The sequence below is a fragment of the Necator americanus genome, chromosome III (assembly GCF_031761385.1).
Source record: "Necator americanus strain Aroian chromosome III, whole genome shotgun sequence".
Classification (NCBI taxonomy): domain Eukaryota; kingdom Metazoa; phylum Nematoda; class Chromadorea; order Rhabditida; family Ancylostomatidae; genus Necator; species Necator americanus.
In genome coordinates this window covers 26,870,716-26,888,057 of record NC_087373.1, presented here as the reverse complement: position 1 = coordinate 26,888,057, position 17,342 = coordinate 26,870,716, and the positions used below count along the sequence as shown (strand labels likewise).

General features: G+C 41.2%; 3 protein-coding genes across 3 annotated transcripts; 1 reads left to right on the top strand and 2 right to left on the bottom strand.

The window, feature by feature from the left end:
* Nucleotides 1–344: 344 nt before the first annotated feature.
* On the bottom strand, nt 345–701 carry RB195_011054 (uncharacterized protein; the record flags this gene model as incomplete). The annotated part of the gene is made up of 1 exon (XM_064192311.1): nt 345–701. The coding sequence occupies one exon, from the start codon at nt 699–701 to the stop codon at nt 345–347; it is 357 nt and encodes a 118-aa protein (XP_064049894.1).
* A 4,369-nt stretch (nt 702–5,070) lies between these two features.
* RB195_011053 (uncharacterized protein) lies at nt 5,071–6,891 on the bottom strand (the record flags this gene model as incomplete). Its single annotated transcript, XM_013440969.2, has 4 exons — nt 5,071–5,426; nt 6,108–6,239; nt 6,301–6,385; nt 6,811–6,891. 4 exons carry the CDS (start codon nt 6,889–6,891, stop codon nt 5,071–5,073), a joined length of 654 nt encoding a protein of 217 aa, XP_013296423.2.
* A 6,855-nt stretch (nt 6,892–13,746) lies between these two features.
* RB195_011052 (uncharacterized protein) lies at nt 13,747–13,983 on the top strand (the record flags this gene model as incomplete). The annotated part of the gene is made up of 1 exon (XM_064192310.1): nt 13,747–13,983. One exon carries the CDS (start codon nt 13,747–13,749, stop codon nt 13,981–13,983), a length of 237 nt encoding a protein of 78 aa, XP_064049893.1.
* Between the last annotated feature and the right edge of the window lie 3,359 nt (nt 13,984–17,342).

The window sequence follows — 17,342 nt, the reverse complement described above, 5'->3', positions numbered from 1 at the left end:
GCGGTGTGCTAGTGATTTGTATTCCGTCTGTATTACGTCTGGAGACAATATTTCCTACTCTACTGAAGTGAAAGGAGTTTAGTTCTCCTGCATCACTTATGCAGTTTATGTTTTATTTCGGTTATTTTTGGAATTAATATATTAGGAAGCTTTGAGAAGCGAAGTTTTGCATCGGTTCCAATATTTCATTCATATTTTTGTAGTTTGTCGTTCCAGCGCAAAAATGCAGTCGTTACGATTCACAGAAGTGGGTGGTAGAGCACTTCTTCGTTTCTCCACCGAATGCTGTTATAACGAAAATCGAACCACATACAGGAGGACAAGCTTCCGACATTAGATCCACGCTAACCGACCACATAACGCACACAAGCAGGTCTAGCCTGCTTTTCCGAACGTCTCTGTGCTCTCCTCGTGAATAACACTATCGCTGTCTCCCATTTATGGGCCCATTGAAAATCACATGAAACCGCGTGCGATTTATCGTTTAATTCACAGTTGGCTCCCAGTCGCTCTCCCTTCTGAATATCAATAGACAACGAGACGCCTGGGACTGCAAGAACCGGGACACATGCGCAGGCACACGCCGCACAAGCACATGGTCTCCGAACAAGTACGGTAGGCCCCGATGTGCCGATACGGTAGCGACTGCGAGCGATAAGCGTAGGGTAATGGGGAAGATAGCGAAGGCGATCGAAGTGCATCCTTTTTCGGAAAGATTCGCTATTTTGATTTGCATCAAACGACGTAATACAGTAGATTTGCTCAGTGGGATGAGGTTCAGATGTGGAAATGTGGGCGAAAAAGTAAACCCGTTTTAAACTAAACACGTATCGTAACACACTTTAAGAATTAGAGGGGTGAGATAGGTATTTAGTGCGATAACTTTACTCAAAGTCTCAGTCTCAGTCTCAGTCTCAAAGAGAAAGTCAAATTTTCCAGGAATTCGTACGTACAATATCAAATATGTTCTTTGCGTGAAATTTCAGTTGGGAACACGTTTTAAGTGATTCTACTTGTACACGGGGCGAACATTTTGTATTACATGCGTCAATTGCGTTCTTTCCGCTCATGTCCCATTGTACGACCTCTAAAATGTGAACGTTACCTGCATAACGCAGCAAATTAATTTCAGAGTCTGGTCTGTCTTCGAGAAATGTTGAATAATACGCCAAGCGGCGAACAGCACTTGTGTCTTCAAGAGATACATTATTGTCTTTTTGGCTATTTCTTCACTTAGTCCACGTCATGTGGTATAAACAAGTGACGCAAGTGACGAAAGATGCCTACTGTATAGAATCTGAACTTTAAATCGTCGCCTTTCATACTCAACGTAGCATTTTCTCACGCCGTTTAAGTAAATTAATGAGCTATGGTGGTTAATAGAAGCTGTAGACATTCTCTTTTATTCATCATCGCTAAAAGGAAAATTAAAGAGAAGTTATTTCTTTATTAGCTAATAGTTCCAGTTATGATGGTAATGAGTTTGGCTAGAAGAGCTGCTTCTTCTCTGATCATTCTCTAATCTTCAATCTGTAGTTCGCTTTTCCCGTCACGTCAATTTATGGAGAACTACATCCGGTTATAGTAGTGGAAATGAGTGGTGGAAACATTTCCGTTGTGTTCATGGCCGTGTAGGCAGTTGCGCCACTGCCGCTCGGGGATAAATGAATAAGGTAGTTGAGCGGAGCGCAGACTACGGTAGGAGGAGCCCAACAACGAACACTTCGCTCGAAGTGTCCCACTGCACAACGTTACGGTAGTGAAATTTGTGTAAACACAATGAAACCGGACGAATGAACGCCACAGCTGGTATGTACGTGTGTGTGTGGGTGTCTCTGTGCGTCATCTTTTGCAAATTGTTTGCCTTTCTCGGAAATTGACATCTTTTGCCGATATATCAATGTCTGCGTTACGGATTACAGCTGTTTTTGATCATGTGTCAGTTATCTGAAAAGTAACAACGGTCATCGATTTCAGCGTTCATTGTGATCACGATCGAGTTTTCTCTGGCACCTGGCCAAGCATTTGAAATGTTCGTCCACACTTTGGCCTAATCCAGCCACGTACAACCACATTATACGCTTCGATTGGAGTAGTGCCACGCATCTTTCGGTGCTCCTTTAGAACGTCGTTTTTTGTGTCTTTTAAACGTCGTGCCGCCAAGTTCAAGTACTTTTCCTGCTCGATGGTGGTTACTGTATCGTTCAACTATTCAGAGAAGTCGAATGTGCTTAATCGATAAACGTTTTATTTCCAAGTTAATATCTACTTTGTTGTACTGCTTACAAAACAAAAAGCTCAATGGAAACAAATCTGGAATGCAAATCCATTAGATCGCTTTTTTCCCTACACGACTTCATAAACACAAGTGAATCTTTAAGTTGCAAGTGACAAACGAGAAACAAGCAATGCTGATATTGAGATCAATTGCGGTGTGTACAAACGTTCACGAACAAAAATTCCTAGAATACGTCCTTTTGCTGTTCTTTTTACTAGAAACTATCACTATAATGACTAGACATGGGGCTGAGATGCGTGAATGAATGGCAAGGGAAAGGTGGAGAGCTAATCCGTGACTAGGCACATTCGCTACGATGCTCGTTCTGCGATTTGTTCTCCTTCTTCTGCTTCATTCGTCGATTTTGAAACCAGATCTTTATTTGACGTTCGGAAAGACCCAGACTTCGATTCAATTCGATTCGGCGCCTACGAGTAACGAAGTGTTGAAATTGCGATCAGGGATTTAAGGAAGCAGAAGTTTGATTGATCAGCTGACAAGTGATTGCCTACCTCCGTGTGAGATATTTGTTGTAGTGAAACTCCTTTTCGAGCTCAAGGGTCTGTTGTCTCGTGTACGTCTGTCGTCCACGTTTCTTACAAGCATCTGGGACTAAACGATGCAATCATTTGCTCAGAAAATAATTCTTGTTCACTACTACTTCACCTAATTGCGAGAGAAATCCGAAAACCTGTTCAAGTATGTTCGAATGTGTGACTAGTTTAAAGTTATTATTCATACAATCTTTCGTATGGTCACATTTCAAAGTGAGAAAGTGCAGTCTGGATACTGTAAAGATGTGTTACTTTTGACACAACAACTCATTTAGACAGGTTTCAATGAGAGAAAACACTTCTTGATGAATTTGGGGGACAGTTTACATTTACTGTAGGTAATTTGTCACTGAACGTCAGTGCGACATGAGTTTCCAGTAACTTTTTCTGAGAAAAGAGATTGGTACAGGAAGGAGATGGTGAAAATTATTGATCAGTAGAGTGCTAGAAAGACAACGTCGTCCAGTTTAGCAGTTTTATTTATTCTATTCTATTTTGTGTCTGTGGTCGTTCGTTACTGTATGTATTCTTGCGGTCAAATTGTTGTAGACAGAAAGGTTAGAAATCTTTAGCGAAGTTACTGTAAAAGAGGAAAAGCGGTGGTAACAAGGAAATGTTCGCCAAATTTCTCGGCGTCTGTAACCCCCTTGGATGTAAAAGAAGTTAAAGCAGCTGTATTGGGATCCACTGTTCAAGAGGTACTCAAAAATTCAAGCAGTGCAGTGATCCCTTTTTCATTCTTTAAATTCTTTTGTTTCAAATCGATCGATTCAATAGAAAACGATTGTCACCATGACTTGATCAAAAGAATAGTTTCTACTGTCTTTTAAAGTTCCCTGAATTCCTTTCTCATTCCCTTCTTTTTCTTTGTGGTATAGATATAAGAACACGTCGTACATGGTATTTATGACATTGGTGGTGAACTAAATCTAGAGCAATGCGGTACGACGTCGACACTCACTCGAAACACTAAGGCTACGGGACGGGCTCCGAAAAAAAAACCAGGATTGAGCAGCGTGTCCCGGCTGTGTGCGCAGCCTTGGAAACTGCATGAGCGACGCGGCGAAACCGGATAGGAACAGAAGAACTGCACATACCACACACGAGCGAACGCACAAATCGAGGAAAACGTTGCATATGTATATGTGAGCGGTTCCAGAGAGACTGGCAGTGGTGTTGAACAGAGCTTGCGTTATGACCGATTATTAATCCTTCGTTTTCCATTAAGTCTGGTCAGGTTTCGAAAAAAATAGACGAATCGTTCAGGTTGTAGTACATTTAATAAAAGCAAAAAAAGCAGACGGAGAGAATCAGTGGAAGGACGGTCAGCTAATCACCGCTATGTAAAGTAGTCAGCGCTAAATTTGCTAATTATTAAATATTAACTATTGAAAATGGTGAAATGGTTACGTAGTCTGAAGCAATGACATGAGACTAGTTCAGAAAAGCACCACATACATAATCATTGTCAACACCAATGATAGGTCACCTTCCAAACTTCGGCGACTACCTATGTGCTGGTCAGGAAAGCCAAGCTACAAGTTCTGCTGCGGAAAATGTGGAACATTCTAGAAGAGACTCACTCTCAACTACAAACGCTCAAATTGGAATCACCTAACTACTTTCAAATCTGTTCAGCAGTGTAGTAAATATATGTGTAAACAACCTTTACATTGTTATTCACGACTTGACGTTACAATCGAACCGGTCATACTGTAGAAGGGAATTTTTATAAAATCCTTGTTAAGACTATACTGTAGCAATCATGTTTTTTTCCCGAAATCTAACTCAATTCGGATCCAGAAATCAGCTACATAAAGCAAGGGCAGCGCCTCGCAGACATCCCTGGCATGGACTGGATTTATCCCCTTCATGATTTCTTGCTGAAGAATATTTGTCTTCAGGGTTTGGAACTGCTCAAGGTAGAATTTGCGCAATCCGTAATGTGATCAAATGGTACACTGTTACAAGTTAAAAAGAATAGCTTATGAGCGCATAATTCCGCAGTTCTCAGGAAAAAAGAAAGGCGTATCCTCGTAATCAAGATCCTCAAAATTTATGCCCAGCCGTATCTAACATCCTGGGGTTGCAGATCTCCCAAATGCAAGAAATGCGACCATCGATCGAGTTGATCACACATGAGACACGTTTTGCACAAATACTTTACACAATACACACCGCACAGAATCAATATCGAATTGAATAGCTTCATCATAATAAAATACCCGTTGTTGGCGTTCATGGGGGACATAATGGATACTGATAGGGATGCGGTGGCGCCGGTGGCCATGCCGCTGTGGTTTGTTGTGTGGCACTCATGTGCCATTTCTTATCATCATCGTCTAACAGGGTTTTCGGGGGATTTGCCGGCAACAGTGGAGCATGTTCTCCATGGTCATCTATCCGTTGCTTTTCTTTTTTCGCCTTCATCCGTCGATTTTGAAACCAAATCTTAATTTGTCGATCGGTGAGGTTCGTCTGTAGTCGTAGCTCTTCCCTTTGTTTCTTGCTCACGTAGCTTGATTGCTGGAACTTTTGCTCGAGCACTGATGTCTGGTACCGTTGATACGTCTGTCTGCCTTTTTTCGACGCAGCTGAAACAAACACACGTGAGAATAGGAGAAACTGTTGATGGTAGCGCTGCGCGAGTGCTCGCGTGTGTTTGCCAGCGCATCGCGCACGCACGTCAAACTTAACGCATGCGTAGTCAATCGTGCATCGATCGACTACGCTCGTCAAGAACGAGGTGGGGTGCACATTCGTAAATGAAGCACGTATGATCAAACAGAGGAAACACGCACGAGCACAACAGTCACAACTCGATCGACTACCGCTATTGTCTAATTGATGTGTTTTTGTGCAGTTTTTCATCGAGACATACGATGGAAATTGTCTACGTTGCGCTCAACGAACAGCGCTAGAGCGAGCAGTGTTACTATGGTAGTTCTGCAGTTACATGACATAAATCACAAAGAGCCGCGTTAACGATTGTAAGTGGCTATTAAACGGAAGAGCTCATGTCGCTCTTCCGGAGAGACCTCACAAAGAGAAAATCGATGCCAGCAAATTGAGCCTTGCGCCGAGTACCTAGAGAACAAGTTTGCCTGATATGGGAGCATAAGACCATCTTTTACTTTAACGAGGCATTCAAATTATGCCAGCATGTGTAGGTGTGGCTCGAGTCGCAAGAAAACCTCATGATTGTAGATGTTAAGGTTCTATGGAAAGTTCAGAGGTTCGCACTAGGCTTTCCAGAACAACAAGCAGAAACTGACCATAGTTGGGCCAATGTGGAGCGGCATAACATTGCGGGGGCCAGGCAGAAAATGCTGCAGGAGCGAGTGGTTGTCCAAACTGCTGGTAGTAGTTAGGCCAACCGGCATATCCAGGCATATACGCTGCTGCACCTGCATTTGAGGATTATTCGAGGGAGAACCCGATTTGGTTCGGTAACGAGCACTTACTCACCTGTGTACAAGGCAGCGTCTGCGGAGGGAGCTGCTGTTTGTTCATGATCGTCTTTGCCAACTCCTTGGGTCATGGCAGCTAGCCTCTGAAGAGTGATGCATGTATTTGTCATCGATGATTGCGTGAAGCGTTGTTAAGGAACAGACGAAGAAATAGAAACTTACTCATGCGTACTGTGGAATGAGAATTTCTGCTGTCAACGTTTCTAAGCAGCATAATAATGCTGATAGACGAAATACAAAAACGAATCTAAGAATCGCCAAGAATGCGGCCGGATTGCAGAGGATCTAAGGAGTTAGTGCGCGTCTTGACTATGCCAACTGGAAGAGTTATGTGCCTCGTCGGCCCAATGAGGCACTTAGGACCCTAATGTTTCACCAATGGGCCCATTACCAATTATGATCCGCAATGATGGCGCATGTAATGTGGTATTCGTAGTAGTCGTGAGGACGTAAGACGGGTGTCAAGATAAATTACATCGAGAACGTGTACACGAAACGAGTCACTGACCTGCAGGTGATCATTTGCTTCTGGCTGGCTGCCAGACGCTCCGAAATCGAAGCCTACCGATGACAGCGTGGCGGGGTTCATCTGAGGTTCGGCGCCGCGGCGACACTACCGTACTCGAGAGGGCGTGGCGATTGGCCGTGATTCGCTGAAACGAGCCGCGCTCAGGATGAACCAACGGATACCTTGGAGACAACGCCATGAAATAAGTAATGATCTGTTGAAAATCGGCATTAAGGTTGAAGTTTTCGTCGATTGAGCCTCCGAGGTGACAAGTCGGTTTGATTTGTGGGGGTGATAAATTATGCGTGAAGTGCCGCCGAAGTAATTCCGCATGAATAACGGTTTTCCAGAGAGGAAGGATAGCAGGATGTAAATGTTGCAGACTGAGAGGTGGACAGATATGCAGAGTGCACTTGTTTCCTAATTAGTTTCACAAGGCAAATTGCATTTGAGAGAAGGCAACAGCAAATAGCACAGAAACTGATCACTTATTGTAGATGCTCGTATACATGGAAGGTCCCTAAAGCGAAACAAATAATTTTCGAACACTACCGAGCGCAACATTGTTATTGCTAGTGAGAATCGGTTAATTACTCGAAGAAACCCTCTTCGCGATAGTTTCGACAATCTAATGAGGACATTTGGATGGCCGTTCGAATTTTACGATCATTTCGAATGGCGGCTATTAGAGAACGCTCTGGCTCATACCTTCACGGCAGCAGTTGAATCGCGGTTCGTCACCTTTCTCCTGCCTATTTTAGAGCTCTTTTTCGGAAACTCTTTATCTCCTATGCATACTAAAAACTCACTTGCTTCAGTATTTAAATTTCAATAAACTTCACATGAATTCCTTGTAAAAAATGATCAAACCAATGAAGTTTTCAAGTTTCGTGGAAAATTTCATTAACTTAGCGATATTTAGTAAAATGCTAGGATGCGGATGCTAGGATGAGAAAAGCCTAAAGTGATGCTCCAATACACCGACGGACCACCCTCATTGTTTGCAAAGTTTGTTTGCATGACATAAAATGCCCGTAAAACTGTCTAACAAAAAATGATTTCGTGCCAGCTACTTGAAAAACTTCTCAGTGAAAAGGACAGTGGTTTCTTTTGATGGTGACAATGTCTGTAAATAGTCTCATATTTGCTTTGTAAACTATTCATCTCATTAATCTTTATTAAATAAACTATTCACATTCAGTTACGTTTTTTTAGCTGAGTAATGACGAGAAAATTGTACAGACGAATGTTTGCCGTAGAAAATGCTGCTCAGAATAATTTTTGTGCACAACAGAAGCGGGAAATCAATATTTCTGAATCACATCGGACCACATTTCAAGGTTTATGACTATGCAAATTAGAGCGCAGGAGAAGGCGCATTGGATCGGAAACAGGATGTTCGTTAGAAATTTTCAGTGTTTTGATGTCTTCGAGAAAGAGTAGCAGGACGAACTTCAAACGAAAATACCTAGGAGATCCTGTAAAAGTACAACGAACGGGAGTTTATTAGAGGACTAAAAAGATGAATCATTCTACATAAGTTCTTCTGTAATTCGTCTTAGCGCTGCAGTAATTGCGGGCGCTCATATGTAGGTGAAAGAAAAAGAAATTCAGCGAGCATAAAATGACGGTGCTATTAATCACATGAAAACGAGTGATTTTATTCACTTCTCGAGAAGTTTTGCATTGTTTCACCAGAGCAACAGGATCATTTCAGCATAGTATCGTTAGAATTGACCGTGTAGCTGTAGGAGTTGAGAGGAAGAGATTGGGACAAGAGAGTTTGAGAGTTTAATTGATAGAGAAAAGAGTAAAGGTTGAAGGACGTTAATTTGTGTGTCGTAGCGCTAAAATTAGAAGAGAATCGCCTCTCGAAGCAGAGCATCAACGATACGCAAATGGAAACTCGCGCTTACCTTAAGGATGAAATGGGTATCAAGCTAATTTTCAATGTTATTTTCTTTCCGAGAAGCTTGTCTTAAGAGCTTAATGAGGCTTTTTCAGTGCCTTAAAGAGATTCAACAACTATTTGCCAGCAGAGGATTATGAAAAGATTCGAACGAAGAAACCATTTAGAGGTGATAAAATCATACGTAAAAGCCAGCTTCGCTTAGAAGACATTTCGCTTTTTAACGAGCTTGTTAGATTACCCGAATAGGTACTCTAATGATGGGTGGCACTGATGGTGGTCGCGCGCGCGCCTGCGTGTACTCGTTCGCTCGCTCACACACACCCGCCGGAGCTCCCCCAACCCATAGGCGGAGCTTGATCCACAGTAGCCCCCTTTGAAGGTGCCGCCGCTCCATCCTCCGCGCCACCGCCCAGCGCTGGGTTCGATTTTGAGCGCTGTCTGCGAAGTTTTGCATAAGAAGTGCATTCTTAAATCGCCTACTGTATTTGTGTCACATAAGTAGACGATGATGCTTATTAATGAGATATACCACGTCCTTAGTTCTAATGCTTTCTTTAGCTTTAAATATCGACCACATCCACAACCGCTTTTAGCAAAGAAAGACTGGAAATATCATTTCAGAACAGCATCAATTCAGTCTTTTTTCAAAAGCCTTTCTGAAATTAATTTATGTAAAAAATGCGGTTGTACGAATATTTTTCTCACTAAGATTGGAAATATGATTAGTTTTTGAAAGAAAATGATTTGTGTTGTTACATTGGAGAGGACTCTTCAACGTTATTTGTGCTTTCCTTCAAGCCACCTTTATCTACTCTTATACGTTAGACGTTCTGTTTGCGTTACTCCATGTTAAAGTGTTCCAAACATTGAAATATTTCCAAGAAAAAAATCACAGAGCTGTTCACTTTTTTCTTGAGTTGTTAAACAGCTTTGCAGTGAAACTCGTTGGGAAAAATCCTTGAAGTTAAACCCTTCAAAACCTGCAACTTCAACCCCATTCAAACGTCAACGGTCATTAATTCCGAATAACAACCTGTCTTTACTTTGTAAGATAAACTCGGTGACTCGAAAAACCTACGTCTATGATTTAGGTCTATGAAGGACCGCCGGGCCTTCGAGTTTGACGCACAGCGTTGCGTTATCTAAATGTGATCACCACTCAGCAGATGAGCTGCTCGGTGCATCGGCGACGATGCGCGGCACCCGAAGCGAATCATTGGTGCATTTTCAAACTCAGTTTGGTGCAGCTAAGCGATTCAAAGCGGTTGCTTAACAAAATAAACTTTATTTTTCACAAAAGAACTTGTATTCCTGCCGAGGTAAAACCACTTTTTGCAATTTGTGGTTGTAAAAAGTACGTATGCATCCTTCATATTCACAAGTAAAGAAGAAACCAAGGAACAAGTTGTGCGCTGAAGTTAAATTCTCCAAACTCACGTTGAATGCAAACAGTTGATGCCAAACAACTTTCAAAGCAGCAAGAAAATTTTTGGCAAAACGTTCAGGATAGTAGAGGAGTTAAATTTTTGAATTTTGAAGTTAAAAATCCGGAATATATAAATAGCTTGGAAATGTATAAAGTAAGTGATCAACAATTTTGTTGTATTTTCTCGATTTTCTGTTTCAAAATATAATATTTTGCTTTCTGAGAATATCCATTGCAGAATTCTGAAAAAGCATTTTAAATAACGATAGAACTTCGTCAATTTCTGAAACATTGTAAGTCTACGGAGAAGTTTCCTTGATGAATCTGAAGCGTATCACTTTGAAGGTGGCTCTTTTTAATTTGGTTCATGCTTTCGTTTTAAACTATTCGTAGGTAAAACATAACAGAAAGAGATTTTGTTAAACTCCATACAAAGCAAATGTGTAAAGCCGATAGAATAGTAGGTTTTGCAAATGAACCATGCGGAGCTGCTCGAAAATTTTCTCGCATTCCACAAAGTTGATGCTTTTAAATATGAATGACGTAGGTCCCAAACTTTCAATTTTGTCTTCATGTGTAAAACTTTCTAGGAAGTTGAACCGGTTATAGGTGGTTAAACCGGAGGTCCGGAGGTGAGTACCCCCGTCTGTATTCTGACGCACGTCTTCACTAAACACATGTTGAGCAGCAGCAGTTCGACCAGCATGTTAATGGGCGAAAATTCGGTCGTTCACTGCGTGGTTTTTTGTCTGTGGTATTAGGCCAGTCAAGCAGTCAGCCGGCCGCTCGCGCGCGAGACGCTTCCCATTGATTTCAAGGGTTCTGGTGGGGAATTTTCACGTGGACTTCTCGGACTACAGTACCATGTTCTTTCGGAAATTATGGAGCACTGAACTGAACGCTGAAGAACATGAATAATAGAGGAGTCAGAAATTGAACAAAGAAATTAGGAGCAGACAAAAAATGGAGATGAAAGACGGGAACTGAAAAAGGAGACGTAAAGACGAGCAGTGACTAGCAGTAGCCGATGCGAATGAACTACTGAGTTCCATGAGACATCAGGAATAAGCGGTAAGGCAGAAATGCGGAAAAGAAACGCCAGCTAACCAGACCGGGTCGGGACCGCATGTGGTTTCACTCTGCGCGCACCTGAGAGAGTCAAAATTATAGGCCTCCTGCTGCCAGAAAAACATGAGAAAGGCTAGCTGCCCCGTTTCAAACGTAGCATTTGCAGCGCTTTCGCTGGTTGATGACAACGAATTCGCTTTCGTAGGGCGAAATAAGAGGAAAGAACGCCAGGTTCGGTTGGCGAAAAGCATAATAAGGCACATCGATAATTAGAGCCATCAGCAGCTTGAAACCTGGACGAAGAATGGAATGAGAGCCAGTAAAGACTGTTCGACTCCCTACGGTAAGCACAGGTGAGTAAAGCGGCTCAGATAAAAGCCTACAGCACACCCAGGTGGAAGTCGTAAAAACGATTTACGACCGAAGTAGAAAGGCCAACAACTTCACTGCGCGTCAACTTCCTATGTACAATCAAAGAATGTGCCCCGGGGCAAAATTTCTCAGTAGGCTGAAGAATTGGCCCGAAAGTGACGTACGCCGAGTTCCATGCAGCAATTATGAGTTAATTATTTTGAGGACCAGCATTTTAAATGTGACAGTTCTTCAAAGTTTCTTCACCTATGGCGGATCTTGGCTTCAGTTCAATGCAATCAATAAAAACTTAACGTATTCAGCATGCCAAAGTTCAAGGACAGCCGAACATGTGCATCACTAAATCTCAAAAACTTTTAAAAAGGATTTTCTGCCACAGTGCAGTCGAAAAAAAAAGATTTTACCGCAAAAGTTCTGGTGTCTCGTGACAGTTTTAAAGTTCCTCATAAGTAATTTTCAAAATCTATTTGGATTTTTTCTCATTGGATCGAATCACTCTATCACTAACTCACTCACTAGCAAAACTTTAGGTAGAGTACGTAGTGGAGGAAAAATCCATGGACGCTCCCCTGCTTCAGTAACCGCCTCGCTTCCGATGACAGACATCGTAACATGAACAAGAGTGACAATCTTCACAAGTGAAATTAATTTTCACTTTTGAGATGTACGGCAATAATTTTCTTTTCAAAAAGAGATTAATGCTGATTAATGCTTTTTTTAGACGAACAGTTAAACGGATTTTTATCCCTGTGCTTACGAACGTATTAGGCGGAAAGCTGGTTCATAACCCCGTTTTTAAGGATAGACTAAACTACCTGTAGATCATAGCGATCAATTATTCTATTTGTGAACTCGATATAGAAGATTTTAGAACAGCAGGATAATTCGGAGTTTCCGGTTTTTTAATGAAATTGGCACTGAGTGCCACCATTAGGACGAGACACATCATATGGTTGGTTTGCACGAGAATTCATCGGACCGCGGCCCAAACGTCGTGCAGGTTTAGACATAAATCCATAGTTTCAAATAGCATGGCAATGTCTTACAAAACAATACCTGCTTCCAAGCTTGTTTTTCAGGACAGAGCGGATGAGATAAATCAGAATCGCACGTGTGGGGCGATCGTAAACTACTTTTTTTCGTTGCTCTAGCCATATGCAAAAGCCGTCTGAGAGTGTGTGTGTGGCAAATCCCAGGTGCGGCTGGGACCCAGTCCAGTGAAGGTTTTCGTGCGGGGACATTGGAATTTCCGGTGCGAATAGAGGGGCGCAGAGACAGGGGGCCGGGCAGAACCCGGCCGGTTTTGTTCGTACGGAAGCACGAAGGATGATGATGTAGATGAAACAACACAAGTGGCTCATTCGATCATAAACCTACGACGAGACGAGAGCGCCAACAGCTCGACGCTGCTCATCAATCACCACGAATCGGCTATAAAAAGGTCGTCAAACTCCACTACGTTGTGCAACTATCAACGCGCTCGGCTTGTTCATTGTCAATAATCATCAAAACAATTAGAGAGACGGGTATCGCTCGGGAAACGCGGAAAATTAGGCTCACATATTAGTAGCAGTAACGAGGACTTGAGGTTGGACATGGACTTAAAGGAGGTGCGAAGCAAACAGTGATAATTAAAGCAACATTTAGCCACGCTTACAAAAAATTTGTAAGATTATCGCATGGTCAAGTGTAAAATTTTAGCGATGGTTGGTGACATGTGTAGAAGTTGTCAAGGATGAGAAATCCAGTAGTAAACAGATAGCTTACCTCTAGCTTTTGCAAGAACTTAAGCAAAATAATGGCAGTCTATTTTCAAAATAGAGTTAATCATGATGGATATCATCAGAAACAAAGTAACAAGTAAGCAAACATTTCCTATGCATTGTTTTATTGCCGTAGTTAAAAATTATTTTTTTGAATCTTATCAGGAACTGTAGGTTCTTAGTTAAAAGAAGTAATGGAAATATAACGGTAGTGCACAGTAATGGAGCTGAGCAAATCGATAACTTTAACGGAAAAATAGAGCAATGAATGCTGTTGCCTTACAAGCACGTACAAAAATGGCCAATGACTCGTGTTCACAAAATCTAAGAATTCACTTGTATCATCATCAAATACGCTCAAAATAAAAACACTTTCTCACCACTACTGTAGCGCGATGATCGTGCGCAACAATAGTTCGCAACCGCCCACGGTTTACGATGGCGATCCACGGGTGGCTGACGATGATTTGAATGTGAATACCGAACAAGGACAAAAGCCAGGCGCGTTGTCGACAAGGCAGAAGTCGATCGCCTACCGCAGTTGGTCGACACGAACACACTACGATGACATGCTCTTTCCAGGAGAAATAGCTAGATCTTCGGAAACGGATGCGTTGAAGATGTATTTCTAAGAACCATCTTACAAGGTCCACATTTATATTGTCTATCGCTACCATTACTATCCATGAGATATGATTCAGAACATCAATATTAGTTTTACGCGTATGCATTCGAAATGTATCATTTTAATGTAGAAACATCTGAAAAAAATTGATATACAGTCCTAGTTGAGCTTGAAAAGCAAACACCAGCGACAGCAACACAAATTTATATTACCAGAGGCAGCACGAAATATTTCTTTTACGAATATTCTCAGAAGCAACCAAGGAGCTTTGCGTTCGTTAAGGCAACGCAAGAAATACTTTAAAACTTCGATAAACATTATTTGAATCCTTCTTCAATATTATTTCTATTCTCTAACTGAAACGTTCTTAGTAAAATATAGTAATATACTACACATATATACTAATATATGATATAATAAAGCATGTGATGAAAGCTTGTAAAAAGTAGTAAGAAAACATAAAAATAAACATGATAGAATTATTGAAAAAGACTGAACTATAAAATTCTCCAAAAGCATCCATAAGTGGGGCTTAGAAGAATGTCTTGTATCTTATTTTCAGAGCTTGAATCGCACTTTGCCAATCGTGAAAATTTCGATTCATATTCATTTTGATTTTCAATGCGAAGGTGATGTTGCAGTAATTTAAAAAGGCGTCAACCGATTCATGTGCAGAAAAAAAATTTAACGAGATCATGCATCGAGACCAATTGTGAGGGATAATTTTTCTCGATGAATCTAATCAATAGATCGACTGATCAAATGTTACGTCCAGATACAGCCAATAATTAGTTTAAAAAACAACGTTGTCGAACTAGTGGTCAGTTATTGGAAGATTTATGAAGGCAAGAGATCAGAGATCTGGCCACTTCTCGGATAAATTTTCCAACTCCTCAACATTTGTTGTTTATCAGAATATTTCTATTTGCAACCAACTGGGAAAACCCCAGCCAAAAACAGAACGTCATTCACAATTCTTGTTCAGAGCACGTAAGAGTAGTGGTTTACACTTACACACGTTACGGAAAGCTCCTTGATTTGACCATTCAACGACAACTATTGACAGCAACTGCCTGTACAACTGAGTATTTAATGTGAGGCTTGAGTTTTTGGATCATTAGTGCATTGTTACAAAACTATCATTTTGTTCTAATTGATACTTTAAAGGGTTTTTTTTTGGCAAGAGTCACTACAGTCTTTCTTCATGCAGTTTTGTCATGCTAAGCTGAGATCATTTCCAACAAATAAAACAGCGTCTGCGTTCAAAAGTCACCAGTTACACCTTTGGATTCCGAAAAACATAGTGCAGTTGTCGTAATTGTAATAGAAACTTACTTCGGAGACAAAAATTTTAGTCCCATTTAATGTTTGAATTAATAGGACGTGATCAACCATGAAATAAAATGCAATCGAAATAAAATGGCTGTACCGAAATATGAGCTGGAATAGGTAGCAACTAGGAAGTATTCTTGGAAACTCTCCACCAGTTGTTGAAGCAAATTCCTGCACAACTCAATTCCCAACGCTAGTACTGGATTAATATTCTACAGAAACAAGATGATGGATCCAATTTTCAAATCAAAAAATAGAAATTATATAATAAAGAAGATTAAAAATAGGCGGATCATTTTTGTCGTGTAATAATAATCGAGATACAATTCTTAACAGAAAATGGAAGTAGTAATATAAAATAAGGTTTTTCTCGCCTCTTTTTCCATAGTTGCATGGTAAAAACATATCGTCCCCTCTTTTCTTAGGCGAAACACAATTCTAGGCCTAAAAGTAGATCACGTGACAGCAAAATCCGACATTTGACATCGATTCGTCTTATAAACGGGGGTTAATACGAGTGAAATTCCAGGGCAATGCTGAGGTAGAAGTCGGGTGGCCCGAAGCGCGTCAGGCGGCAACATCAAAGGCGTGACTGAACCTGTTCCACTCAGAAGAAGATAAATCAAATGGCGTAGAGTGTGCACAAGTCGCAGAGGTCCACGGAACGCAGAGAGGAAAGGGCAGAAGCTGGAGTGGAAATCGCATGTTTTCACGTTCCGTACACTACCACGGCTACTGTAATAGTTGATGTGAAAAATGGAAATTCACTTGATGTAGGTTATCGACAAAGCCCGGTAAAAAGACATCGAACGGCAGGGAGAAATTCTCAGGATTCTCAGGGTGGTGGCGACCTCATCACCTGTCAATGTTGATCTCACCGGACTACACAGCGCCATAGGAATTCGTAGTCACTGTACGATTTGCCTGATGGAATTCTTGGATAAAATAAAAGATGTACGAACGCGTGAAAGTCTTTCGAGCAAACAAATGGGTTGATTTACCTGATCAGCAGTAGTGAAAAAGAGAACGTTTGAAATATGTAGCGCCCGGGACCGTGAACGACTTTTGCAACTTGCTCGCGGCTGTGTTTGATTGCCCCTATTTCAAAGATTCACTGCTGTTGTTTTATAACAACATGAACGCCAAGATAATTTGAACACAAGGTAGAGAAATGTCTTTTCCCCAACAAGTTTGCAAAAATAGTACTGTCTTATATTTTTCTGGGAATTCCACCAAGGAAACGAACCGCTTGTCATTTGCAAAATTTTTATTTCACTTTTCCATGTTCACATATACAATATGTACGAAAAACAATATATACGTATATAATATGAATGTATAGAAACATATATGAAATGATAAAAGATGATAAATAAAAAAAAGCGTAAACTCGGAGCACATAATGAATTGTAGTAAATTTATAACGAGACTCAAATTTCAGGCGTGTTCGGGAAAGTATCGGAAGGAGGTCATGCAGAATCGTTTCCTCATGTTGATCAATTCGCATGAAATAACTTTCCAGGGGTATCCGTATCCTGTCTTTCCAAGCTTACCTCTCTTCCTCTAGTACTAAATAATGTCTCTGTAAGCAATACCTAATCTCCTCCCGAATTCTCCTAATGATGCTTTTTCTACACGCTGAGTGACAACCAAGTATACGGTTAGATATTCGAAAATTTCTTCAGAAGGCTACTGTAGTTCACATCGAGCAGGTGTGTGCTGAAGCGCTTCTGAGTCGGCTTTGCGAGGTGGTTTTTTGTTGAAAGTGTCTGCTTTTGAGGAACGCCGCTGCTTTGGCAACGAAAAACAGCAATAAATATACACTCAATCGCAGATTGGACTTTTTGTGAAGGCCGGGTGGCGTCTTGGGTGGTGGTGAAGCTTCTCACTTCCCAAAGTGTTAGCATTTGTCTGGGGTTAGAACTGAAATGGATCGAAAGATTCGAAATCAGGTGGATAAAAGCTGCAGATATGAAAATCTTCCCTTTAAAAAAGTCGGTTGTTCGATTGAAAAAAAAACGCGTCTTCGTTGTG